This window comes from Anastrepha ludens, chromosome 2 (assembly GCF_028408465.1).
Source record: "Anastrepha ludens isolate Willacy chromosome 2, idAnaLude1.1, whole genome shotgun sequence".
Taxonomy (NCBI): domain Eukaryota; kingdom Metazoa; phylum Arthropoda; class Insecta; order Diptera; family Tephritidae; genus Anastrepha; species Anastrepha ludens.
Genome location: NC_071498.1, coordinates 80744421 through 80771666, shown reverse-complemented (window position 1 = coordinate 80771666; position 27246 = coordinate 80744421). Strand labels below are relative to the sequence as shown.

General features: G+C 35.0%; 4 protein-coding genes across 4 annotated transcripts; 1 reads left to right on the top strand and 3 right to left on the bottom strand.

The window, feature by feature from the left end:
• The first annotated feature begins 818 nt into the window (after nt 1-818).
• LOC128868275 (uncharacterized) lies at nt 819-1364 on the top strand. Its single transcript, XM_054110201.1, has 2 exons — nt 819-843; nt 937-1364. The coding sequence occupies exons 1-2, from the start codon at nt 819-821 to the stop codon at nt 1362-1364; spliced, it is 453 nt and encodes a 150-aa protein (XP_053966176.1).
• Nucleotides 1365-4188: 2824 nt separating this feature from the next.
• LOC128868206 (uncharacterized) lies at nt 4189-5262 on the bottom strand. The gene is made up of 2 exons (XM_054110074.1): nt 5248-5262; nt 4189-5188 (listed from the first exon to the last, which is right to left on the bottom strand). Exons 1-2 carry the CDS (start codon nt 5260-5262, stop codon nt 4292-4294), a joined length of 912 nt encoding a protein of 303 aa, XP_053966049.1. The 3' UTR covers nt 4189-4291.
• A 2567-nt stretch (nt 5263-7829) lies between these two features.
• On the bottom strand, nt 7830-9210 carry LOC128858263 (pupal cuticle protein 36a-like). Its single transcript, XM_054094406.1, has 2 exons — nt 8938-9210; nt 7830-8873 (listed from the first exon to the last, which is right to left on the bottom strand). Exons 1-2 carry the CDS (start codon nt 8950-8952, stop codon nt 7851-7853), a joined length of 1038 nt encoding a protein of 345 aa, XP_053950381.1. The 5' UTR covers nt 8953-9210; the 3' UTR covers nt 7830-7850.
• Nucleotides 9211-20044: 10834 nt separating this feature from the next.
• On the bottom strand, nt 20045-22047 carry LOC128871952 (uncharacterized). Its single transcript, XM_054114154.1, has 2 exons — nt 21649-22047; nt 20045-20146 (listed from the first exon to the last, which is right to left on the bottom strand). The coding sequence occupies exons 1-2, from the start codon at nt 21935-21937 to the stop codon at nt 20130-20132; spliced, it is 306 nt and encodes a 101-aa protein (XP_053970129.1). The 5' UTR covers nt 21938-22047; the 3' UTR covers nt 20045-20129.
• Between the last annotated feature and the right edge of the window lie 5199 nt (nt 22048-27246).

The following is a 27246-nucleotide window of genomic DNA, read 5'->3' as shown; positions in this document are numbered from 1 at the left end:
AAACTGAACAAACTAATGAGTACAGAGAGCGGCGTATTAATTATGAAAAACAAATTAATATAAAGCCTCCATAATTCAAAATCATTTTGTTTCTGTATGTAGTAAACAACTTAACAAAAATTGGATTTAAAACCATTGGATGATTAATTTTGCGCCAACTTGTGTAAAACTAAAACAACTAAAATACATGTTAACATATGTACATAAGTGCGAGTTCATCTATTGTATTTAAATATTTTTAAAAGTTAATACTTTCCATTTCATTCCAATACGAGAAATCAACAAATTTTGTCAACTTTTAAATCCTTTTATTTTTTACGACTCCCACTTAAATGTGGAATTCACTGCTCTGTTAACCTGAATACATCAACTACTTGTATTTACCTTTTTCGGCAGCCAAGACATAAAATGGAATTATAATGTCGGATTGAAAATGTACTGAAAGCGAAGACTACAAATGGTTTATCGAATTAAATACAAATTAACATCTTCGAATGTATGGAAGATTTTCACCTGTGATGATTGCTGCGATGATAGGTATAATGCCTCAATGTGCTTCTGTTTAAGGTGAAAACTACAAAACTATTGATAAAATACCAGCTTAATTATTTGATTGCTGGCAGAACACTCGTAAACATTCCGCTTAAGGTGGCTTAGCTTTAAATGCGTACGCATGCCATCTTTGGTTAGACATAATGACGACTCAGATCTCAAGAAACTAATGCAGCTATAAAAGAATGATAAATTCTGCCGAGCTTTTTAAACTTGCATCGGACTTGCATTGAGTATCTGGAGTATATAAATTGTGTCTGCTCATGATGACCATGGGTTTCCGCCTGGAAGGTGCGTTGCTAGTTGTAAGTATTTATTTACTGTAGAATTTTGATTCATGTATTTATATTTAACTGATATTATTTTAGTATTGCTGTCTTATAGGATTACTGCGGGCAAAATCCATAGAAGTACTTGATAAGAGTGCCAATGAAGATTCGGAAGAATATTCTTCGCACGAGTTAAAGAAAAAGAATGAGAGCTCTGAAGAAATAGATAAGAATGAGGATTTGCCTAAATCAAAAGAGCTATACAATGCCGAATTCTTCACTTTCACTGCCTCCGAAGAAGATGAAGATGACGTCGACGAAAAAATTGACGAATTGCTAGGATTGATAAAGTCACGACGTGTATTACTCATTGAAGCGCCCGAAAACACGACGATAATTGAGTTCAATGGCGATGTAGAAGAAAGTGAAAATATAGCTAAGTCACTAGCACGGCGAAATAATACCGGCAAAAACGTGGACGAAATGAGAAATGGCCCGACTGAGGTGACTGAAATTGGTGCAAAAGATATTTCAGAGAGGTAGGCGCAATGGATCTGTAAACTATATTTTTTACTTCATGGGAATTTCCAAAGTGAGGATAGTTTAAAAGAATTTGCTTACGTACCTTTGTAAAGATACGAATACATATATAAAGTTCATAATACGTACATACGATAAGTAAATTTTTATTGTTGGGCATTTTATTTTAATTTTAAAAGGAGGAGTTTTGAGGAAAAAATAACTTCGTAATTTCAGCAACATATATATAATATAAACGGCTCGATAGCGGTTGCTTGAACTTGGTATCGGTAATAATTGCGAAGAAGCAGTCGAGTGAGCGTGGAGAGGATCTCAGGCAAGATTGGGCAATTGAATACAAGAAGACCGAAGTTGTAAAGTAAAAAAAAAAAATTAATGGCTGGTATATCCTATATATTTTGATATCCATATTAATATATACTTTAGAGTGGGTGTAAGTACTTAAACCGATACTTTAAAGCGATTTTTTTCGTAAAACTTCACAGCATCTTCAAGTATAAGCATAAAAAAAAACTAAGAAAAGCGTACTCGTAGATCGTAGTGTTAGCGTTGAGCTAAAAAAGCTTAAAATAGTAAACAAAGTTATACTCTCAAATAGTATGAAAATAATTTTTTTGGGTACAAAATAAAAAAAAAAAAGAAATTTTAATTAAATTTCTATTTGCTAATTGCTAATTATGGCAAATGCTGTTCTCAATTCAATGTCATTATTATAAATATCTATCGCATTTGCCTACAAAACTGCCACCGTAGGGTTTCTTTGCTCATATATAAGGTGCTTTTTAGCGGCATGAAAACTATCCATACCGATAACTGTGAATTGACAGTTGAAAATTGCGAACTGTGTTGCCATTTCTGTTCAGTAAGATTTGGCAAGTCATCGTGAATCGTTGAATGCTAGAACATCGCTTTCAAATTTTGGCAATTTACTTTGAAAAAAAAAAATTAGTTCGCGAAGTTTAGAGAGTACTGGTGTGGCATCATCGGTCTTTATTTCTTTCGAAATCGTTACGGTAAATGGCGAGCGCTATCACGCCATGCTGATTGTTTCCAAAAATCGGTTAAGCAGCGATGCCATACGGCTAAAATTGGACTGGTCGAATGGACGACATAAATGCTATGACATTATCTGTCAGATTATAATAAAAAAATCATTTCAACAATTTCTGTTTTGTATTATGATTTAAGTTCGGAAGCTCTGAAAAAACAGCCGATACTCTTAGGAATGCCCACAGTTTCCTATAAGATTAAGAGCCAAAATTCATGGAGAATCATCCTGCATAATAGCTTATTGTAGGGTATCGATATATGGCGATAAACCGTTTTCAGTACTTTTATTTTTTAGGCAGAATCCATTATTCCTTGAACAAAATATTATTGGACTAGGACCTTTCGATTTAATGGAGCTACAGAACACTAGTAAGGGTGGATTTTTAATACAAGGACAACACAATCATCTGATTACAGTACATTTTGCCTCCTGTGAACGAAGGTTTTGCTTCGCTAACCGCTTCAAAACGACAATAATCGAAAAAATAGTTTAATGCCAAATATTGCTGAATATCAGAGAAAGCAGCAAAATTCTAAGGATGACCTTAATCCATTAATTTTGGAGTAACTCTTATAATTTAACCGCTTTTGACGTATTGTTCAAGTTAACTTTAGCTTTTTTTGTTGGGCGCCTGCAACTTATTTCATTTTCCTACGAACGGCGACGCAGCGTGGCCCATGACACCGTGATACCAGAATCATTTAGTTCTTTTGGAATGACTCGATAGTGTATTTCGATTATCCACAGCTTTCTGTAAGATTTTACGGTCGGTTCTCGGTGTTGTGTTATGAGCTCTTTTGCGGTTCCTTCTATTACTTTGGCAAAGTAGTGGCAATATCAAAGAGGAGTGGAATGAAAGCTGGTAAAATTGCTTGCAGCATTTATTCTAGACATCGCGGGTTTTGCGCTTAGCCAACTCCTTTTTATAGCAAAAAAGGAAAATGAGAAGAAAACGACCAACATTTTTTTCATTCTTAAATCCAACTAACTTCTCATTAATTAAAAAATTTTTAAATTGGCAATTTATTACCGAACTTTTTACATCACCCAATATTTTCAAATTCCTCTTAAGCTAATATCTACATTTCGCGGTTTTCTATATTATTAAAAATGTTAGCTCAACTTATCGTATAACTTTTTCCTTCCTGTGTCAATAGTTGCTCAAGGGGGGCCTCTTATCAGTCGGCTTCAAAAACTCGATTTTTTTTACTGCAATGGATAGATATTTTATAGGAGAATATGCCCTCAAAATTTTATAGCGGAATTCAAAGTGTTTTCGGAGTTACAGGCCTGTGTACCGTCCCTCGTGTGAGTATAGGTACTGTCTACCTTTTGAAAACTTTGAAACACGTTTTCTCAAAACCATGTTTTTGAAAATGGCGTGTAAGATTAAAAAAAAAACGACGAAAGTTATCGTTTGAAATCGATAATATATAAAGATAATTAAAATACTCAACTAATTAACTAACAAAACACAAAAAAAATCATTTTTCAATGTTATTTAACACCTTTTTTGAAAAAAAATAGCGAAAAGAAGCACTTTTTTCAATAATTAATTGTGTTTTAATTTTTTCATATTTTTATACAAGAGTACAAGAGTAATCTATTATATGCGGGAAAGCCTTCTGAATAAGACAATATTTTTCTTTTTTGTTTCAGATGAAAACTACGACCGCAATCTTACACGACGTTTTTCTAGCGCGCAACAAGAAGCTGTGCGAGATCCCTCATATGTACGCCATTTTGTTTTTTATTTATGTTAAAAAATTGCTTATTACTCGTCAACCATGCCTTCAAATAAATGCAAAAGATTATTCGCTTTTTTGCCTTGAAAGAAAAAATTGAGAAAAAACACCTTTTTTTGAAAAAGAGGCCCATCTCAATGCAGCGCTTTTAGCGCTGGCAAATAACTATTGCTTGGTGTCGCTTCGTTCGAGTAAATTAAATTGTTAACTGAAGATGCAGCCAATTGCCCATTTGTGTGAGCAAAGATGTTATCTCCGAATTGTGGAGCATTATTAGTGTAGCCACCGAATAATTTCGATTCGATCGAATAGCCGCCTGTAGTGTAGCCATCATTGCTTCCAATCGTAGGAGCATTGTTGGTAGGCACTCCATAAATCTCATGCCGCTGAAGTTGTGAGTGCGGCTGTGCTTGTACGCTGACCTGCGATTGTGAGTCAAAATTCAACACTGGTGCAATACCACTAAAAGTGCTCTGCGTAGTGCCTTGAATGCTGTCAAACTGAGCCTGTATTGCTCGTTGAGCGTTCCATGCATCCTCAGGTGTCCGATATTTTACAAAGTGTACTTCTGGTTTGTGAGAACGGTGATATTGCACAGCATTCAGTTTATTTGCAAGCTCACTCAAATCGTGCTGTTTCTGTAGCACAAAGATAGCAGTTTGCTGGTCTTGCGCCTGCTTGGCAAGTGAAATTGCCGCATGCTCAATACCATGATTTTCTGGCGATTTGATAAAAATTACTCGTATATTCTTCCTAAGTGTTTCGGCGACCTTTTGAGCTTCTTGAAATTCCTGAAAATCTTCCTCAGGTGCGGAAAAAGAGAAGAATTCTTTGTTATAGACTGCTTCTTGTGCTGGTACGTAATGTTTTTCGGATGATTGTTGCTGTATTATATTCGCACTAGCAGGCACCTGTGAGGTAGCCTCGAAGACTTGTGGCAAATAGACTTGACTCGGTGTTTGCAGCGCCGCTAGTGGTTGGTAGTTATAACCGTTGGGAGCGGCCGCGCAACCTGCTAGAAAACATGCAACCTGCAAAGGCAGAACTGATGAGTTTATTTCAAAATATATGTATATATTCAATAGCTTACCACAAATAATTTCATTGCTTCGGAAATGTGGGGACGTTGGCCTTTTGATTCGTATTGATTGTTAGAAGAAAACTGCAATAGTTTTATACCAGCGAACAGGCGAGCTTAATGAAGCTCCCAGTTGGTTAAAAGGCTAGCTCTTTCCTTTTAAGTAATGATGTATTTGGAAGCCACATTACCCAAATATGGTGCTCATAGTTTTGTAGGTCAAGTTTGCCTTACATCTTTCTATTCACGAATTTTGTAACATAATATGGAGCTGGCATCTGGCTGGCTCGATTTGGCTTTGCGCAAACCTTAACACAATATGGGCAGCATCTAAAAACAAATCATTCAAAATTTTAAGTTCACTTGAGGCATGTCTGCAAATGAGTTGTTGGCCTTGACTAAATTAAATTTTTGCTTGGGTTAATTTAGTTATAAAATATATCTTCCTTTGAATGATTTTTGGAATGTTTGTGTAATTACAAACAATTCACCTTTAGTAGATTAATAATTGCTATAATAATTTCTTTACTATTAGAAGCAAATACACAATTTTTATGACTAAAAGGCATTCGTAAGTGCGAGTATTGGTCACAAATTAAAAAAATTAAAAAATGTGTGCACTTTTTAAGTAATCACGGTTTATAAGCAAAAGTTATACTTTTAAGAAGTAGAAGTGGCTAATTGAATTAAACAAAGTATAACCCATTTAGTTTTTGTCGCTCCAGATGTCGCACTACGAGCAAACGCGAGTTTCGCAAACCACTTGTCTGCGGTAAAACAATAGCTTGCGAAGTGGATCATACAAATGAATGAAAAAAAATGCAATCAAGTTACTTTTACGCCAAACAAACACAGTGGTCCACCATTCAATTAAACTACGTAAAAATCCCACAAAGTGAATGTGTCACTTACTTTAGAGTCCATCTAGACAGGCGACTGACTTGGCGAAAGCACATCGAAACTAAAAAACACAACTGAAGCTAACAGACAGTAGTCTCCAAAGATTCTCGACAATAATATTTACATAGTTCCCACTTATCTATATACATAATTCATTCAGTGACAATTTAAAAGTTTGCTTAGTGACGAAATGAGCCAATGAAATGAGAATGACGCAAAAGCCAAAGAATTTGTAGTTTCAATAAATTCTTTCAATGTTGTATGTATTGGACTATAAGAGCCCGAAACCATTTTTACTCGGTCCAGAAAGAATAAATCATTATTCCGCTTTAAAAGAATAGATCAATCGATTACACCACTGATGATATTAAAAATAAATCATCCTTCTATTTTGTAATGATTTCAAGTTTAGTTAGGCACATTTTACATCATACGAAGGAATGGGATAAGCCAAATTAAGTGATCTGAGAGCGAAACGAACTAAATTATTTTAAATTCGTTCAAGTCTATTAGGACGGTAAGTCTGACAGTATATTCCAACTTGATCCTACAAGCGAGTTAAATGGAAACTTTAGCGTATATTGATTAGTAAAATCCGAACCAAAGCGTTGGATCAAGGCAAATGTTGGATATGACTAAGAAATTATATAATTTAAAGGGCTCGGAAATAAAAATTTCAAATTTCAATATGTACACTCAGGTTCAAATATTCATGTGTAATGTTGAGACGTCATTCCTTAATCAAATTTGAGGTGAAATGGTTAAAATACCACTCTAGCACTAAAACGCCAAGTAGCACTAAAACGCGATTTTGATACCATTTTGAGACCTCCAACAGACAGGTGTCTACAGCCAACCTGAGCTGTTGATATAATGGAGAAGATTGATGGGATTTAGTTGGCGCACTGCCCCAGGCTGCCAAAGAAAGGACCGCCTTGTAACCATAGTCGTCTAACAGCCAAACCAGGACATTTACAGAGAAAGTGCTCAACAGTCGCCTTCTCTGAAGGGTCCCTACAGCTTCTGCAATGGGGGTTAAATGATAACCCTAGTTTTTTCGCATGTGTGCCGATCGTCCAGTGACCGGCAAACACAGCTACGAGTTTGGAAATAGAATGTCGAGGAGTATAAAGGACTTTCTGAGTCCTTCGTATATTATACTGGGACCAAAGGGTTTTCGAAATAGCACATGAAGAAATCGAGCTCCATCTTTTTTGCGCTTTCCTGAGAAATAATTTGTAAAATTCCCCTTTGGCAACTGTCAGGGGGATGTCGATGACCGGGTAAGAGGTCTCTGGCAAGCTCATCAGCAATTTTATTTCCCTCTATTTTCCTATGTCCTGGAAACCAGATCAGAGAAATGTTACCCCCACTTTCAAGAGATTTGATCTCCTCCTTACAGGAGTTTACTAATTTGGTTCTGCACCATAGCGCCGACAGAGCCTCAAGCCACCATGACTACCGGAAAAAATTTTAATATCGCCTTCGCTCACACTTTCTCTAAGGATTCTGCATGTTTGAAGGATCGCAAAGACTTCTGCCTGAAAAACTACCAAAAATAAAATGACCTCAACATTTGTATCCCTGAAATGGTGGCGATGGTAAATCGCCTATCCCGCGTGACATAAAAAATAAACTAATTTTAATTAAATATTTTTTTACTTCCTAAATAATCACATAACAGAAAAGTCAACAATAAAATATTTAGAAAAATTCTAAAACCGAAAAGCTCTCAGGATAGCGGCAGGTAAGTATGTAGCTCTTGGTGCAGCTGGGCCCTTGCCACCCGAAACTCTACCACCCGATCCAAGTCCACTCGGAACACCTCCAACTCGTCCGGCATCACCTGAAATTCCACCAGCAGGGCCAGAGATACCGTCGCTATCACCAGAAGGAGCATTGCGAGCTGCTGGAGATGCAAAGTTGTGAACTGGAGCAGCTCCACCATCGTGCGATTGTGAAGGTCCATCCAACTGATCATATTGCGATTGGATGGCCTTTTGAGCGTTAGCCGCATCTTCGGGAGTGCGATATTTCACAAAGTGAACATCGGGTTTGTGGCTCTGCAAATCATGTGAAGCTTGCAATTTGTTAGCTAAGTCACCCAAATCCGCTTGTTTCTGCAACACATAGATAGCGGTCTTCTGTTCGGAAGCATGTTTAGCCAAGTTGATAGCGGCCTTTTCCAAACCGTTGTTTTCGGGTCCCTTGATGAAAATAACACGTAAATTCTTCTTTAATGAATTGGCGACCTGGTCGTTGGATTCTGGCTCATTGAAATCACTTTCATCAGCGGTGTATGTATAGAATTCCTTTTCGTATTCCGATTCTGCTGGGGCGCCAACTGAGCTACTGCTACCAGGTGCGCTGCCACCGCTGTAATCACTGGGACCAGAAGGACCTGAGCTCGAACCACCGTCAATGCCATTAGATGGACCACCTCCAAAACCTCCCAATCCACCGCCTAATCCGCCAAGACCATTGCCCAAGTTGCCGAAACTTCCAGATGAACCGCCGCTTGGACCTACGACACCTCCAAGACCTCCAAATCCACTCGATGGTCCACTACCCAAGCCGCCAAGACCACCACCAATACCGCCTAGACCTCCTGAAGAACCAGGTAAACCTCCGTTGCTACTACTCCCAGGACTGAAGGAAAGACCACTATCCGAGTGCCCCACTGGTTGATAGTTGTAGCCTAATTTATCGGCGGTGGCCAAAGCCACAAAACACATAACCTACAATGAAGAAACACTTAGTTCTGCTCATATGACTGATATCCTTTATTTGTAAAGAACTCACCATAAATGCACGCATGTTTAGAAGGAAACTATGCTTTTTAATTGAAGACTTCTGATTGAGTATAACAATCGGATGGAAGCGAGCCAATTTATAGTTGAATTCGGTCAAATCTAATGAATAAGTGAACTATGTAGAAAATTTAAACGCTGTTCTGCAAACATTATTCTTCAATAAAATGCTTCCTATTTATGTGAGGGGAAATAACTGTATATACATATGTGCAAATATTCATATACCTAGAATTTAATTCTTCTCATTAAATACAAATTACCATTTGACGAAGTTGAACGAAATCAAACGAGTACTGTTGTTTTTTATAGTTCCGTTATATTAATTTTTCTATTAGCTTTTGACTTGAACTGTGGGAAAAGCATAAAGTTCGATGAAACTATGCTGATAAGCATTGAAAACTTCATACCATATGACTGTTTTTGGCTGCTTGACTAGGTTTCATTCGATTTTGCAAGCCATAGTCGTTGAACATCCTTCAACATCGAATCGAATTATTTGCATAATTACTTATAAATTTAAATGTCATTTAAGCCATATGATTCTTATGTGCATATGTACATATATATATGTATATATAAATATTTAAAAGTATAGCATATAAGATTATATGCGCGTGGCTGGTATTGTTTATAGAAAATACTTGGTTTAATAACGGAGCGGATACTCTCGAACTGCAAATGGTAAAGTCTGCTGCAATTTTGAGCAAATATACGAGGTGTGTTTAAAAATTAAGGCGTTTAAAATTTCTCGGGTAGCATACATTCAATTTTCGACGGTCGAAATATTAACGTTTGTTAAAAATTTGCCTAAGCACCTATAGGCAATTTCCTAATTTCTTAAAATGCAAAAATCACAAAAAACTCGCCCAACCTGGACACTCTTTTTTCAACTAAATGACCTATTTAGTTTGTTTTTGACCGATCCAAGAGTTAGACATATTTTGGTGCTCGACGATTTTCTGCTACCGAAAAAAACCTCAAAAAAATGTTATTTGTTGGGCAAAAACAACACCATTGGGCCTCAGCCACCATATAGTTTCTTAAAAACCACACTCTAAGTTTTACCTTTTCTAAACTGAAGAAGTAAGCAAAGCAATTGGGCCAGGCGGTCAGCGAGGCCAAGGCGATGTACCTCCTGGCATCAAACAAATATATGCGAGTGCGCTTATCGGCCTCCATGTCACTGTTGACATTTACAATTTTGAAGGAATAAATATTATGAATAAAGTGAAGGACTAAGTCTACATACAGCACATACAACGAATTTAGTAGTTATGAGACAGGGAGAAGTTTTTACTATTTTTGTGTTTCTTATTTCTTTTTATGAAAATAAAGCTCATTTTCTCGCAAGAACTTAGAACGAACATGTAAATTTTTGAAGTGAAACTTCTTTAGCGGCGGTCTGATATTTGAGCGAGAATGGAGAGTGAATTGGAAAAAATGTAACGTTTAGAGATTTCGTTACGCAAGATAGAAAGAAAGATACAACGTAGAGAGAAGGAGAAAGAGAGCTATACATTTTCTATACCTAAGACATAGGCTTCCTTGTAAGACAGAGTTTACAGATATATAACATAGAGAGAAAGAGAAGGAGAGCTATACATCATAATGTTACACGACAGAGAAATTGCTGGTCATGTTGCAGTGCAAAATATCAGTAAAACAGCGGTACCAATCGGACGACGCACATCAAGAATACCGCTTAACAACAACAAAACGATTAACGCTAAACGATCACATTTACCATTAGTTTGTGCTTGTGCGACGACCATTCACAAGTCTCAGGGAAGCACATATTCTGAAGTTGTTTACGAATATGATAAAAAACATTCGCAATCATTAGTTTACGTTGCTTTACCACGAGTCACTTGTACTGAAGGCTTGTGGATTATAACGAACGGAAAAGATTTTAGATTCTACCATGGTTGGCGAGCATCAGTCAGTATGTCTCATTTACAAGATGAATTCCGGAGACTATCGTTAAATAGAATGGAAACTGTGGATAAATAAATAATCGATTTCATGACTCAGAGAAGAGGGCTATCTGTATATACTCTTAATTGTCAGAGCCTACGAGCACATTCCGCAGATTTAACAGACTCTGTCATCCGCAAATCGAGTATAGTTCTTCTGTCCGAAACTTGGTTAAACGATAACGAGGATATTAGTATACCAAATTTCAATTGCGCCATCAAATATAAGCGACTAAATGTTAGAGCTGGCGGTGTGGCAATCAAGATGATAGCGTAAATATCGTCACACCAAACATTGAAATGACTGCAAGCAGTCTCAGTCATATTCATCAACATTCACACCAGTTGGCGATGTTTGCATTGCAGAATGTCAAACGCTGAATGGAAAAACTATTGTCATAGCCGCCATCTATATCTCACCGAACCAAAATCTTGATGACATAATATATTTTATTCACCGCTCACTACTGGTTTACAGCCACGCAGGTGCATATGCACTTTGAAGAGGTGAAGACAAAATTCCATTGATTCTCGAGGGAGATTTCAACGCAAATTTCGGATCCAATGATTCTTTGCCGTTGATTCAATTTCTTCGAGAAACATTCGGTTTGTAGATAAACAATAACCCTAAAGAATCAACAACAAAATCCGGAACTACACTAGATGCAATTTTCACACGTTATCTAGAAAATATTGAATCACATATGTACATTTCATGTTTCAGCTATCACAAACCAATTATATCAGTATTACCAATTGAACCATCAACAGATGATAGCATAATGCATATATAGTTAATAAAATCGAATTTTGGTTACACAAATTTTATAGTGTTTTATTTCTTTTGAAATTATCCCTGTCTCCTTCTCTTCCTCTCTCGCTCTCTCTCTCTCTCTCTCTCTCTCTCTCTTATTCACACTCATTCACACACAGAAGTTTCACTTCTACCACGTGTACGATGCTGCACATGATTTTTTTTTTTTCAAAATTGCAAACTTCCTAATCAGAGTTTTTAGAAAAATTCCGAGTGTGCAATTTTATAGCCTACTGTGTATTGGTATGTGCAAAATCGAAGTATAAGTTTGAAGTAGCTCTAAAATAGCATTGATTTCTGAGCATTGTTTTCTGGCGATGGTGGGCATTTTTTCCATATCTTAAAGTTAAAAGTTGCTAAGTCCAGTTTTTCAAATTTACAGAAAAGAATAAAAATAAAAAATTCATTTTTTGTTATTTTAAAACACCTCTAATTCATATTCCTCGCATATCGATGCTAAAACAACTACAAACGAATCGGCTTCCACCACGCTGTTGAAAAGCTTTTGTATTCTTCGGGTCTGATCACATTTTCGATGAATATTTTTAACTTATTAAAGTTGCTTATTATTGAAAAGAAACAGTCGAAAGTACTATATAACTCAAGAATGATAGAAAGAAGATTGCGCCCATCAGAGAGTACGTGACGTCACGTTTGCAGAGTTGTGCAGTATTGCCAACCATTTGCTCTTCGCAATAAATTTAGTGCTTTTTTATACCGAAAATGCGACAATTTTTAAGTTTGGTGTTTGTTTCTTTTTGTTTTTAATTTAAGGCTACCGAGACTTTAGGTTGAAAAAAAACTGTATTATTATACAAAAGAAGTTTTAAAAAGGCCACTCTGAGAAGATTTTAGTGCTAATGAAAATTTTTTTACTCTTATAAAATTTGATAATTTGAAAGTGCAAATTTAATTTTTGGCTCCATTTAAGGCTATGCAAAAATATTAAATGCCCCTCTCTCAACTCTTCTTAAGATGGAAAACCTTTTTACACATTTTAAAAAGCCTTTGAATTTATTGAATGCGAATTGAAACCATAGAGGTGTAATCGTTTTTTCCGGTCATCAATCCTTAGAGCATCAAGAGGTGTATTCATAGTAAAAATAAGCAACAAAATACCAGAAAATACTAAAGAAACCATACTGACATTTTTACAAAAAGGGTACCTTATCTAGTTACATAGCTTCAAATATAGCAAAAAAGTCGTTCCCTTAACAAAAGAATTTCGCTTAACAAAAAAAACTCATAAATTAAATTGTACATAATCATAACACATTTATTTAAAAAAAACGCACATTCTACAGACAATTTGTCACGCATACAAAGTTCTTACTTAACACAATAAAAATTTCGTGTTTTATTTTCTTTAAATGGGCATTTAGTGCGTTTTTATATCCAAAGCTAGGCAACTCTGCAGTAACGAGAGAGAGATTTGACTGCCGAAAGCAGAAGAACACCAACAACACCGGCAATCGCGGGCAATGCCACCAGATGTTAAAAAAAAGTAAAGCTAAATAAAACTGAGTGATTTATTTAAATAATTATTAAAAAATGTATATTTTACAAAATTATAAACATGACATTTTAATTAGAACAGCTAGAAAAATGTCATGAAGAAAGAACTAAAACTCCGAGACAAAAAATAATAAAAATAACAACAAAAAAAATGCTAAATCAAGTTACGAAAATGGTAATCTGGCCATACTAGAGCTAAAATCACGTAACTAGTTGTCAAATTCGCTGAGCGCAAAGTAACGGGACCACGATGGGCGCCATCTCATTATTCTTTGCATCATGGTACAAGGCCATATATTAAGTATATTTGCAAGCTCTTTTTGTTGCCTCGATGTTGTTTGGATGGTTGGACATTACCATTGTTTTTTTTTTCTTTCTTTCTTTAAATGACGGTCTTTCAACTATGGGCAGACTATGGACGTTACTGATTTGTTGTTGCCTTCATACTGGGGATTCCTTGGCGTAAATTATTTTTAAAGAGAATTTCTCGATTGATAGCCTTCAGGTTGTCTACATATGTACATACGTTATTGGTAAGTAGACGTTACCCCTTTTTTCTGTTGCTTTTATGTATGGTGTTGAATACACAGATTTTATAGCATTTTAGGGAGAGTGAAAGAGTAATTAAACCTTTGAGTTGATACAATTTCTGCGTTTGAGGTGCATTTAATTTTGTGGACAATTAAAAGCAGTAGATTTTATGTCTGAATTCACTTACTTTATAGTATTCATGATATTTAAGTAAACTCCTAGATTATATTTTAAATATAAATACATATATATATGAAACTAAAAACAATAAACCCAATTTCGCCTGACCGAATGCTGTCATCGTCCAAGCTTCTTCGCATTACAATAGGATGGGCATGGCAAGGGACTTATAGAGTGTTGGTTTGTTCGTCGCCAGCAGATTTTGCTACTCAATTGTCTACTTAGTACAGAGTAGCACTTGTCGGCAAGAGATATTCTCTGCTGCATTTCATTATTATCGGTGTTAATGAGGGTTCCTAATGACCGAAGTATTATCCCACTTCAAAATTATAACTGTCAATAGTGACGTGCTTGCCGATACGCGGGTGCGCCAACTGTTCGTTTGATGACAGGTGTGTTACTTTGTCTTGTCCTCGTACAGAATCAGATCAATTCGCTTTGCTTCTTTATCAGCATAGAAAGGGCGGAACTAACAACGCGGTTGTTAGGGCCGATGATGTTATTATCACCAGTGATTGTACGCTCTAATAAATCAATAGAGTTCAGCTACTGTCCATAAATATATTTAGTTACATATTTTGCATGCAATATCTTTTAGCTGCACCTCAATGGTACAGTTGTGTAGTAAATCTGGCGGAAATCCCAAAATAGTTATCCTTTCCCGTTGGCCATTAGCATTTCATGCAAAATATTTTACAAGCCTTGAGTCATAATTGTATTGTTTCGTTATTTATTTCAACTGCTGAGTGCAGGTACCTCACAGCAGTGACATAATAGCCAACAGGTCTCCAGTGGTATAAATGGAAATAACCTATCAACATACACACGCACACATACACATGCATGCGCTTGTTAAGCAGCACCAAAATATTCCACAATAACTCTTTGAATTATCAAGGTCACAAAAACTATTGTCCACTTTTGTTTAGTAATAGGATTTTCTGCTACTGTTTATCCCTACGCTCCAGAAAAGGCCACAGCCTAATAGACGCAAAATGCATTTAAGCGAGGATGCGCACATTCGCGAATTGGCGAGTGGCGTAAACAGCGTAGAAAAACCCGGAGGTGGACAATAATGACAATAGACAGGTAAAAGTTCACAATAGCAAAACAGGAGAAAAGGTGTCTGTTGAGAAAGTAGAAAAGGGCGACTCCATGAGCGGTAAACCGCAGTACAAGAAGGCTTGTTAACGGGATCACATCATTCGAGCAGGGGCATTTCGCACAAATATTTGCAATTACCGATTATAAGTGTTTTGAGTTTGATTGGGAATTGGTCACCTAATAATTTCGAACTTGAAGCATACACAACCTATCCAACAGCGAAACGAGAAAAATGGGTTCGACGAAGTGCAACAACAACAATGTGAATAAGACCGAAAGTAACAAGACGCCAACAGTGCACTATCAGATATTCAAGTGCAAGGAGCTGTTACGCCGCCGCAAGCCAGATATTATGTCCGTAGGCTATTCCAAACTCTCACTCTTGGAAACGTTAATTTTGATTCATCCCAAAGAAAACAAGTTGAGAGAGGCTGAATCAGCACAGGATTTGAATACAGTATTGTATGTTATCGACGAATAGCGTTTAAGATTGCGATTCGAAACATCCGAACGAAACGAATTTGATGAATGAAGAATCAGAACAGCAAATGGATACAGATTTTAATTCTGGCGATAAATAGTGTTTAAGATTATTGATTGGAAAATATTTATTATAAACTGTATTTGAATTGGTCGAAGTACTCCTTAGGTTAATATTATATGATACTTTAATGCGAATTTACTTTGAAGACTAAATAATATATACATACATACATAAATAAATACACCTGCGGCAAGTACAAATTTTGTGTTTGAATTTTCACCTATTCCTCGGCATATTTCACACCAGACGGCTCGCTTAAGGACCTCGCCTCATTTGAAATGGTGTTTCTTTAAAAGCGTGTAACACGGAAAGGAAAAAAGATTATTTACCTTTGTCTTAAGCATTTGATTTTCTGATCTTTTGTTAAAATATAACTTGTTTTGGGTTATATGGCAATGGCGAGAAGGCCTTAGAAATGTTGGGAAACAGTTTCGGTAATGACAGTCTAAAGAAACAGTCGTTTATAAGTGCCATGAACGCTTGGGAAAAGATCGTTTGTCTATTGAGGATGCCAGACCGTCGACATCGAAAACATCAATAAAGTAAAAGAAAGAAATTCGATCAATAACCGCAAAGTAACCAGCAGAGAGTTGGACAAGGGAATTGAAAATCGTTTATGGATCCGCTCAGGACATTGCAGTTATTGATTTGGGCTTGCGCCAAGTTGCTGCAAAGTTGGTCTCAAAGCACCATGCAAAACCGGAACCGAGTTTGATATTGCCAAAGACATGATTTTCAAGGCTGCATCCGAGTCAACATTCATCAAACCCATCGTTAATGGAGACGAGTCGTAGGTTTATGAGGCGAGTGGGGAGCTCTGAATGAACCGAGACCAAAAAACCACGTCATTTTCAGTTAAAAACCAAAGCGTTACTCAAGGTTTTTATGGATTGCAACCGTATTGTAGGCCACGAACTTTTTACAGAAGGATAAGGACTATTATTTTTATTAAAAAAAAAATTTAAAACTATAAAAAATTACAACACATAAAATAAAATAGCATCATTATTGTTATTGAGTTCAAAAACTTTTGTAAATTGAAAAAAAAAAAAAACAAAAACAAAAAAACGTTTACAAACTATAAAAAAATACAGGATATAAAATAAAATTGCATCATTATTATTATTGGAAACAAAATTCTTAAATTGAAATTGAATTGAAAAATGTTCATAAAGAAAATTACAACATATAAAACAAAATTGCATTATTATTGTTACAAAAAAAAATTTTTGAAATTAAAAAAAAAGACCAAAAACTTAAAACATTTATGACTATAAAAATATTACAACAAATAAGATAAAATAAAATTCCATCATTATTGTTATTGAAAACAAAAAATTTTTTAAATTGAAATTGAAACTTGAATTGAAAAAAAAAATAATTGTAGTCAACAATAGATAAATAAAATAAAATTTTATCAATTATTATACAATAATTGAACAAATGTCACTTGATTTCTTTCTTTTTCTGTTTAGTTTTTTTTTAGTATTTTACAATATTAAAAAAAAATAGAAAGAAATTATAATATTCGTCGAGTCAAATCTCATCTAATCTTACGTTGGAGAGAGGGGGGGTCTCGGCAAATATCACGCAATTTTTTTCTGATTGAAACAAAAAAATTGTACATGCTTTAGATTTAATCTCAAGCGTAATCGTAGTATGATTAAGATCATTCACTAATTCGTTCAAAAGAAAATAACTTCATTCATACTTCGACGTTATACATTACTACTGTCAAACCACCATATTTGTTTTATACCAAATAGCTCAATTTAATCTGAATTTGCGGTACAGTGTAGCCCGTCGGTTGCTTTCGCGCCACTATGAGCCGAACGCCCTATCACTCAGGTTGACGTTTGACAATTCCGGACTTTAAAGAACATGACGGAAAATCATTTGCTCCATTTCTAATACGCGTACCGATTGAACCGCTGAATGCCTTCATCAGCACGCCTATTGATCTCTATTGCCCAAGTATACGTGATGATTTAGAGAAAATATGCTACAGTACATGCGGTATTTACTTCGCATCTATCACAAGAGCTGCAGAGCACAGGCGAGCAGCTCACATTGCATCAGCTAAGCAAGCGCGTATGTTCCGCAAAGTGCGACCCTCACGGATTGTCACAAGACGAGCTAATGAGTTACTGTGCGCAAGCGTCAACGGCTTAGAGTGGCTAGATTAGAACGAAGTTGAAGGAGCACATGATTTTACTGAAAATCATATGGACATGTTGGTCCCAATAGTCTCTCTTGAAACCGCGCATGATTCTCCATGGACTGAATTAGAGTAGATATTCTTTTTTTAATCGCAGTAGTTACGATTTAAGTCTTCTATTGTTAAATTTTTATTACACTTATAACTCTCAGCAATATTGATTACTAGTGCTAACTAGTCGTAAATAAAAGCACGAAGCAACTTTTTTTTTCTTTTTACAATAACAATCCAACGCGTTTACATAAGAAACCCACATTTTGAAAAATCTCACGTGAGATTGGGGGATGGGGAAGGGGGTTGAATAAAATCTCACGACATCTCACCAGGGGGGGAGGGAGGTTCAGAAAATTGAAAAAAACACCTCGCGTAATTTATGGACGCCCCCTTATTGTCTAGTGTTGTCATTGGGTAATTTTATGTACATTTAAATTTAAAAAGAAACTCAACCTTGAAAGATTCTAAATATTTACGCTTATGAACAAAGTATTTGGCTCAAAATCACCAAGGTGCAGAATTGGCTTTGCTAGCAATTTAATGTCTTAAATCTTGACTTATTTGAGAAAAGAAATTAATAAATTACTTCAACTAACCCGTTTTGTGTGTACATCAAACAATATAACCAATTAATAAAGCAAATTTTAAATAAAATCAATATACATGCATGGATAATCATTTCGGGAACGCGTCCTAATGTACAATCTTCAGCAACAAGTCCAAAATTTAATATACAAATTTGAGCTAAGTTACCCATTTTATTACTTAATACACCGTATTTTTATACAAAATTTACTTTTAGAAAGGATACTAAAAGATTATTTATTTTTAACTATAAAAATATCCAATATAGTTTGTCCGCTACCGCACAAGTCATTTCAGTGAACGTATCGATAATAGGTCAAAAATAATTTTAAGTGAATGCAGCCATTCGATGTCTAACGTCAGTCGAGGAAGAAAACAATAACAAAGCGGAGTGTCAGAGTATTTATCGTCAAATAAAATAAATCTAAATGGTAAGTACCTTTCAATTCATTATTCGTAGAGCGTACATCAATAGTCCGTCAATTCGTGAACGAAATTATTACATTTAATTATTGATGAAATTCTTTTTTACGACACGAAATAACAAAGTAAACTCACATATTTTCCTATTGGCAAACCCAGATCGCATTTAAGATGGCCGCCGTCTAATCAAAGCGCGCGCTTATTTGAAATCGTCATTTCGTGAACGGTCATTTCGGGAACGTTCCCGGACATGATGACACGTTCCCGAAATGACTGTTGCGTTCTCGGAATGATGATTATTATTTCTAAGGGCGAATAATTTTCAATTTTTTAATAAATGATAAAGAAAAAAATAAAAAAAAAATCTCAATAGGGCTTAAAAAGGATAGTGCAGCGCAAGTAATTAAAGATAAAAAGTGAATGCTAGAAGAAGAAAGTTTTTGGATAAGATGACTGAAGAGCAGAAAGAAATTAAACGGGCTAAGGAGAGAGAATATTATAGAAAAACAAGGCGAGGCTGGTCATGGTAAAGGCCCAATGGATGGTGTAGGAGGATACCTAAAAAGAACAGCTGACAGACATGTCTTGATGGGTAATGATGTTAGAACAGCCTCAGAATTCGCCGATTTGTTCAAAAATGCTGCTATCGAAGTAAAAGTAATCCCAGAAGACAACGTGATTGAGGAGAAAAACCGCGTTCCAAAGTCTCTGGAAGCTATTCCAGGTATAATGGACATCACAAAAGTGTACTGGCAAAAAGGACTAGACGTTTTAATACAATTATATCGATACGAACATTTTCATAAAGAGCTAAAACTATCGAGGCTTTCTAGCCTTTGTAATATGATTGCAGTTGAACCTGAGAAAGTTTTTATGCCTGCAATTGAATCTCCTGTTTACGAAGAGCCCATGATCACAGATAACGAGTTGAGATTTAAAAATAGAGTAAATATTTACAAATCTGAATACTGGTCATCTTCCTCGGACAATGAAGATTTAGAGACAATATCTCGTCGTCAGCAGATTAAAATTAAACAGATTTATGTTGAAGCAAATACGTCTTATTGCAAAGAAAATATACATCCAAATCTCGTATCCCCTGGGAAATTCTTGGTTGTTAAAGTTCCTACTGAGAAGCCAAATATTTGCTTCAGATATGTTGCTACCTGCCAGACATGTGTCGATGACGATGATGAAGAAATTTTAGTACCCTTTTTGAGATCTGTGCATAACAATCTTAGAAAATTTTAGCTGGAATCTAAGGATATATCATATATTGATTTTGAGCAAATAATCAGTATTATTCCAACACCGACGCTAAAAAAAGAAAAAAGTCAGGAATATTATTATTTTGGTAATGAAATCGATGTTTTTGAAAAATAATTTTTGTAAAAAAATAAATAAATAAATAACTTAGTTCTTTAAACGGTTGTTTATAATTTAAATATTTCCTTATTTCTGCCTAATTATATCAATATCATCATTTCGAGAACATTTTTGTCATTCCGGGAACGGTTGATCATTTTCGGGAACATTACAATATTTCAATAAAATACGCATAAATGGAGGTATTAAATATTATATGTATATTTATTAGATTACAGAACTTTTGTTCTGTACATATTACGTTAATTCGATTATAAGAGTTTTAAATATTTGGAAATTTCTTAAATTTTATGCTGACTTTATGCTTTATGCTCTTCTTTAATTTTTTGACGTATTTTGCTTGTAGAAAATTTTGAATGTATTGATTTCATTATTGCTTATTCAATATAGATACAAAATATACCCATGTTTTTAAACAAAGCTCAAATTCTGAGCTTTGTTTGGTTTTTGCGGATTTTATGAAACTTAGGAAAACGTTCCCGAAATGATGGTTTTCTACAAGATATTTACTACTAAGCAATATTACTAAAAAAATAAAGAATTCTGTGCGCTGTCCTGTAAAGGTTTAAAAATATACAAATTAAGCAACAGTATAAACTAATAGTCATCATTATAGCTTGCAATTTTTTTTGTCATAAAACCGATTTTGAAATTCGAAACCTTGGTGATTTTGAGCCATTTGCGCAAACAAATCTTTGGACATCATAACAAATATTGTAATAAACGAGAAAAAAATAATAAATCTTAAAGTCTGATGAAAGAAATTTGACGAAAGATTTACGCTTTTCTAATAAAATATTATCATATAAATATGTACTTTCTTGTATAGTATTGTGTTTTAATAAAATATTTTTAAAATCAATCTTAAAATCTGAGTACGTAAATATGTAAGTGTATATGTAAATAAATAAGATAAATAAAACATTAAGACCTTAATTTAAGAATTTGCCTTTCGTCAAACAGCAGCAATTTGTGACTTTACAAAATTTTACGATTCAATAATAAAATAAATATAAATACCCCTTAAGAGTTTCCTTTAGTAATAAAATCTTATTTTTGTTGCAATTGCAATAATAATTTTTACAATCAATCTTAAAATGCGAGTAAAGTAAATAATTAAATAAAACAAATAAAATATCAAGGCAAAAAAAAAGAATTGCCTTTTGTCAAACAACAGCGATTTGTGACTATACAAAATTGTATGCTTCTATAATAAAATAAAATGAATATAAATAATACTTATAAGTATATCTTATTCACTCACTTTAGTAATAAAATCTTATTTTTGTGCAATTGCAATAATATTTTTTTCAATCAATCTTAAAATGCGAGTAAAGTAAATATAATATGTAAATTTATATTTCCTATTAATACAAAATAATTTAGGCATAATTATGTTTTTTTCTTGTTTTTAATACTTAAAATCAGCCTACCTAAACACCAGCGATCTTTCGATTTCTTCTGTTTCTTGACAACCGTCTTATTCTGGATATCCTTGCGCAAATCTTCTTTAAGCACCAACAACTGATTGAGCTCCGTCAATTCTGTCGTATTAAAGTTGGATAGGTTCCTCAAATTTGTTCTAAGAAGACACAATGTCAACTCCATTTTCGACTGACTCTGACGCAATGGCTGTTTCGCTGGACGTCGCAATTCCCCCAGATACATAAAGAGGTTGTAAGCGATTGAGCCTTTAGCGGTGTTCCGTTGTTTATTACTCATCTCTGCCTTTAGCTATGACTTTTTTTCTTTGCGATAAATAATATTCAAATTGCCTTTCGGTTCACTTGAAGTTCTATTTCAGAATGTCCTGAAGAAGTGAGCGCACAGGGTTTTTATAGTACTTTAGGTCAGGTTCAAGGATGCAATCAACAGTAAATAATCAGGTACAGGCTGAAGCAAGCAAGGGATGGGTGAGAGAATGTGATGAACAACGTACCTGAGGCTAAAGTAAGCCTCAAGTAAGTAATGACTACTCAGGCAAGTTTTTAAAAGAAAGCCTAAAACGAGTAAATAATGGGCGTAACAAAGAACAAGTATTTACACATAAAATCACAAAAGTTTTGCTCCATTTTAATGTTTTGTTACATTACCTTCAGTCATTATACCATCTGCGTCGACGAACTTAATTATTTCCGGTGAACAAAGGAAAAACCGATTTACACAAAAACGTCACAATGGTACTCACAATCCATTTCACTGGACTTGTATGGAAAATTTACTCGTATTATGCACATGTTTTCAAAACTTCCTATCTATTGTGCGCACGCAGAATATGAATTGTTACAAATTTGCAACAATTGCGTTAGAATTTAGTTTGGTTTAATTATTTACTGTGTGTGAGCGTTAACTAAACTAAAGGAATAAAGGAAATTTTTGGGTTTTATTTTTATTATTTACACTGTCGTCTTTAGGCAGAGGTTCTGTTTGCCACCGAGGGCATTGCTCATGTGACCAAACCACCAAACAAGAAATCAAACCAGACTGGATATTGTATATTGAGATTCGCAGAATAATTGAAGCTCGCAAATATGGAAAGGCGTGATACCAGCGTTTTTGTTTACTTTTGACTGTTCTTAATGATATAAACATTGGCATGCTACACAGCCCACTGCCAATTGATTGCAAACGAAACTGCCGGGAATATTTGATGCTGTTCTGTAAACATTCTTTTATGGAGAAAAAAGAAAGTACTTTCGACCACAAATATTATTTTGGCGAAATAGAAATCCATGATTTTTACGTTAAAGGTTTAACATTTTTTTATGCTCGATCTTTAGCTCCAGGTCAATGCTACGACTACTAACATGCCATTCAACTTCGATTATTTCTGTAATTTTATCGTACAGTATCGCCACCATAAACACCATTAATAATTTCTGTGGCCTGGTTTGCACTTTCGCCTTTATCTGAAAGAGCACCTGTAAAATGTAACGAATTCTCTTTGTTTACTTCCATTGTTAACACCCTGTAACTCTCAACTGAATGGAGTAAACAAAAAACAGCATACATTTTTTGAGTGTGAATTGTCATTTTTACAACGAGCATAAACTTTTAAATATTTGAACGATACTTTACGAGATGTCGTTCATTTCAGTCATTTACCGAGAAAATAATGGTTTTCTTTTTCCCCAAACTAATTTTCCCATATCACAACGAAAATTGTTAAACAATGAAAAATTATGCCTGAGCGGGAAAAACCACATAGGACATTAAGGCAAAAAAAAAAAACAAATTACCTCTCTCTTTATATTAAGCCATTTATTTTGTCCCTCTATTGCACAACCTTAGTACAAGGCCAAGAATGATAGAAAGAAGATTGCGCCCATCAGAGTTGTGCAGTATTGCCAACCATTTGCTCTTCGCAATAAATTTAGTGCTTTTTTATACCGAAAATGCGACAATTTTTAAGTTTGGTGTTTGTTTCTTTTTGTTTTTAATTTAAGGCTACCGAGACTTTAGGTTGAAAAAAAACTGTATTATTATACAAAAGAAGTTTTAAAAAGGCCACTCTGAGAAGATTTTAGTGCTAATGAAAATTTTTTTACTCTTATAAAATTTGATAATTTGAAAGTGCAAATTTAATTTTTGGCTCCATTTAAGGCTATGCAAAAATATTAAATGCCCCTCTCTCAACTCTTCTTAAGATGGAAAACCTTTTTACACATTTTAAAAAGCCTTTGAATTTATTGAATGCGAATTGAAACCATAGAGGTGTAATCGTTTTTTCCGGTCATCAATCCTTAGAGCATCAAGAGGTGTATTCATAGTAAAAATAAGCAACAAAATACCAGAAAATACTAAAGAAACCATACTGACATTTTTACAAAAAGAGTACCTTATCTAGTTACATAGCTTCAAATATAGCAAAAAGGTCGTTCCCTTAACAAAAGAATTTCGCTTAACAAAAAAAACTCATAAATTAAATTGTACATAATCATAACACATTTATTTAAAAAAAACGCACATTCTACAGACAATTTGTCACGCATACAAAGTTCTTACTTAACACAATAAAAATTTCGTGTTTTATTTTCTTTAAATGGGCATTTAGTGCGTTTTTATATCCAAAGCTAGGCAACTCTGCAGTAACGAGAGAGAGATTTGACTGCCGAAAGCAGAAGAACACCAACAACACCGGCAATCGCGGGCAATGCCACCAGATGTTAAAAAAAAGTAAAGCTAAATAAAACTGAGTGAATTATTTAAATAATTATTAAAAAATGTATATTTTACAAAATTATAAACATGACATTTTAATTAGAACAGCTAGAAAAATGTCATGAAGAAAGAACTAAAACTCCGAGGCAAAAAATAATAAAAATAACAACAAAAAAAATGCTAAATCAAGTTACGAAAATGGTAATCTGGCCATACTAGAGCTAAAATCACGTAACTAGTTGTCAAATTCGCTGAGCGCAAAGTAACGGGACCACGATGGGCGCCATCTCATTATTCTTTGCATCATGGTACAAGGCCATATATTAAGTATATTTGCAAGCTCTTTTTGTTGCCTCGATGTTGTTTGGATGGTTGGACATTACCATTGTTTTTTTTTTCTTTCTTTCTTTAAATGACGGTCTTTCAACTATGGGCAGACTATGGACGTTACTGATTTGTTGTTGCCTTCATACTGGGGATTCCTTGGCGTAAATTATTTTTAAAGAGAATTTCTCGATTGATAGCCTTCAGGTTGTCTACATATGTACATACGTTATTGGTAAGTAGACGTTACCCCTTTTTTCTGTTGCTTTTATGTATGGTGTTGAATACACAGATTTTATAGCATTTTAGGGAGAGTGAAAGAGTAATTAAACCTTTGAGTTGATACAATTTCTGCGTTTGAGGTGCATTTAATTTTGTGGACAATTAAAAGCAGTAGATTTTATGTCTGAATTCACTTACTTTATAGTATTCATGATATTTAAGTAAACTCCTAGATTATATTTTAAATATAAATACATATATATATGAAACTAAAAACAATAAACCCAATTTCGCCTGACCGAATGCTGTCATCGTCCAAGCTTCTTCGCATTACAATAGGATGGGCATGACAAGGGACTTATAGAGTGTTGGTTTGTTCGTCGCCAGCAGATTTTGCTACTCAATTGTCTACTTAGTACAGAGTAGCACTTGTCGGCAAGAGATATTCTCTGCTGCATTTCATTATTATCGGTGTTAATGAGGGTTCCTAATGACCGAAGTATTATCCCACTTCAAAATTATAACTGTCAATAGTGACGTGCTTGCCGATACGCGGGTGCGCCAACTGTTCGTTTGATGACAGGTGTGTTACTTTGTCTTGTCCTCGTACAGAATCAGATCAATTCGCTTTGCTTCTTTATCAGCATAGAAAGGGCGGAACTAACAACGCGGTTGTTAGGGCCGATGATGTTATTATCACCAGTGATTGTACGCTCTAATAAATCAATAGAGTTCAGCTACTGTCCATAAATATATTTAGTTACATATTTTGCATGCAATATCTTTTAGCTGCACCTCAATGGTACAGTTGTGTAGTAAATCTGGCGGAAATCCCAAAATAGTTCTCCTTTCCCGTTGGCCATTAGCATTTCATGCAAAATATTTTACAAGCCTTGAGTCATAATTGTATTGTTTCGTTATTTATTTCAACTGCTGAGTGCAGGTACCTCAAGGCAGTGACATAATAGCCAACAGGTCTCCAGTGGTATAAATGGAAATAACCTATCAACATACACACGCACACATACACATGCATGCGCTTGTTAAGCAGCACCAAAATATTCCACAATAACTCTTTGAATTATCAAGGTCACAAAAACTATTGTCCACTTTTGTTTAGTAATAGGATTTTCTGCTACTGTTTATCCCTACGCTCCTGAAAAGGTCACAGCCTAATAGACGCAAAATGCATTTAAGCGAGGATGCGCACATTCGCGAATTGGCGAGTGGCGTAAACAGCGTAGAAAAACCCGGAGGTGGACAATAATGACAATAGACAGGTAAAAGTTCACAATAGCAAAACAGGAGAAAAGGTGTCTGTTGAGAAAGTAGAAAAGGGCGACTCCATGAGCGGTAAACCGCAGTACAAGAAGGCTTGTTAACGGGATCACATCATTCGAGCAGGGGCATTTCGCACAAATATTTGCAATTACCGATTATAAGTGTTTTGAGTTTGATTGGGAATTGGTCACCTAATAATTTCGAACGTGAAGCATACACAACCTATCCAACAGCGAAACGAGAAAAATGGGTTCGACGAAGTGCAACAACAACAATGTGAATAAGACCGAAAGTAACAAGACGCCAACAGTGCACTATCAGATATTCAAGTGCAAGGAGCTGTTACGCCGCCGCAAGCCAGATATTATGTCCGTAGGCTATTCCAAACTCTCACTCTTGGAAACGTTAATTTTGATTCATCCCAAAGAAAACAAGTTAAGAGAGGCTGAATCAGCACAGGATTTGAATACAGTATTGTATGTTATCGACGAATAGCGTTTAAGATTGCGATTCGAAACATCCGAACGAAACGAATTTGATGAATGAAGAATCAGAACAGCAAATGGATACAGATTTTAATTCTGGCGATAAATAGTGTTTAAGATTATTGATTGGAAAATATTTATTATAAACTGTATTTGAATTGGTCGAAGTACTCCTTAGGTTAATATTATATGATACTTTAATGCGAATTTACTTTGAAGACTAAATAATATATACATACATACATAAATAAATACACCTGCGGCAAGTACAAATTTTGTGTTTGAATTTTCACCTATTCCTCGGCATATTTCACACCAGACGGCTCGCTTAAGGACCTCGCCTCATTTGAAATGGTGTTTCTTTAAAAGCGTGTAACACGGAAAGGAAAAAAGATTATTTACCTTTGTCTTAAGCATTTGATTTTCTGATCTTTTGTTAAAATATAACTTGTTTTGGGTTATATGGCAATGGCGAGAAGGCCTTAGAAATGTTGGGAAACAGTTTCGGTAATGACAGTCTAAAGAAACAGTCGTTTATAAGTGCCATGAACGCTTGGG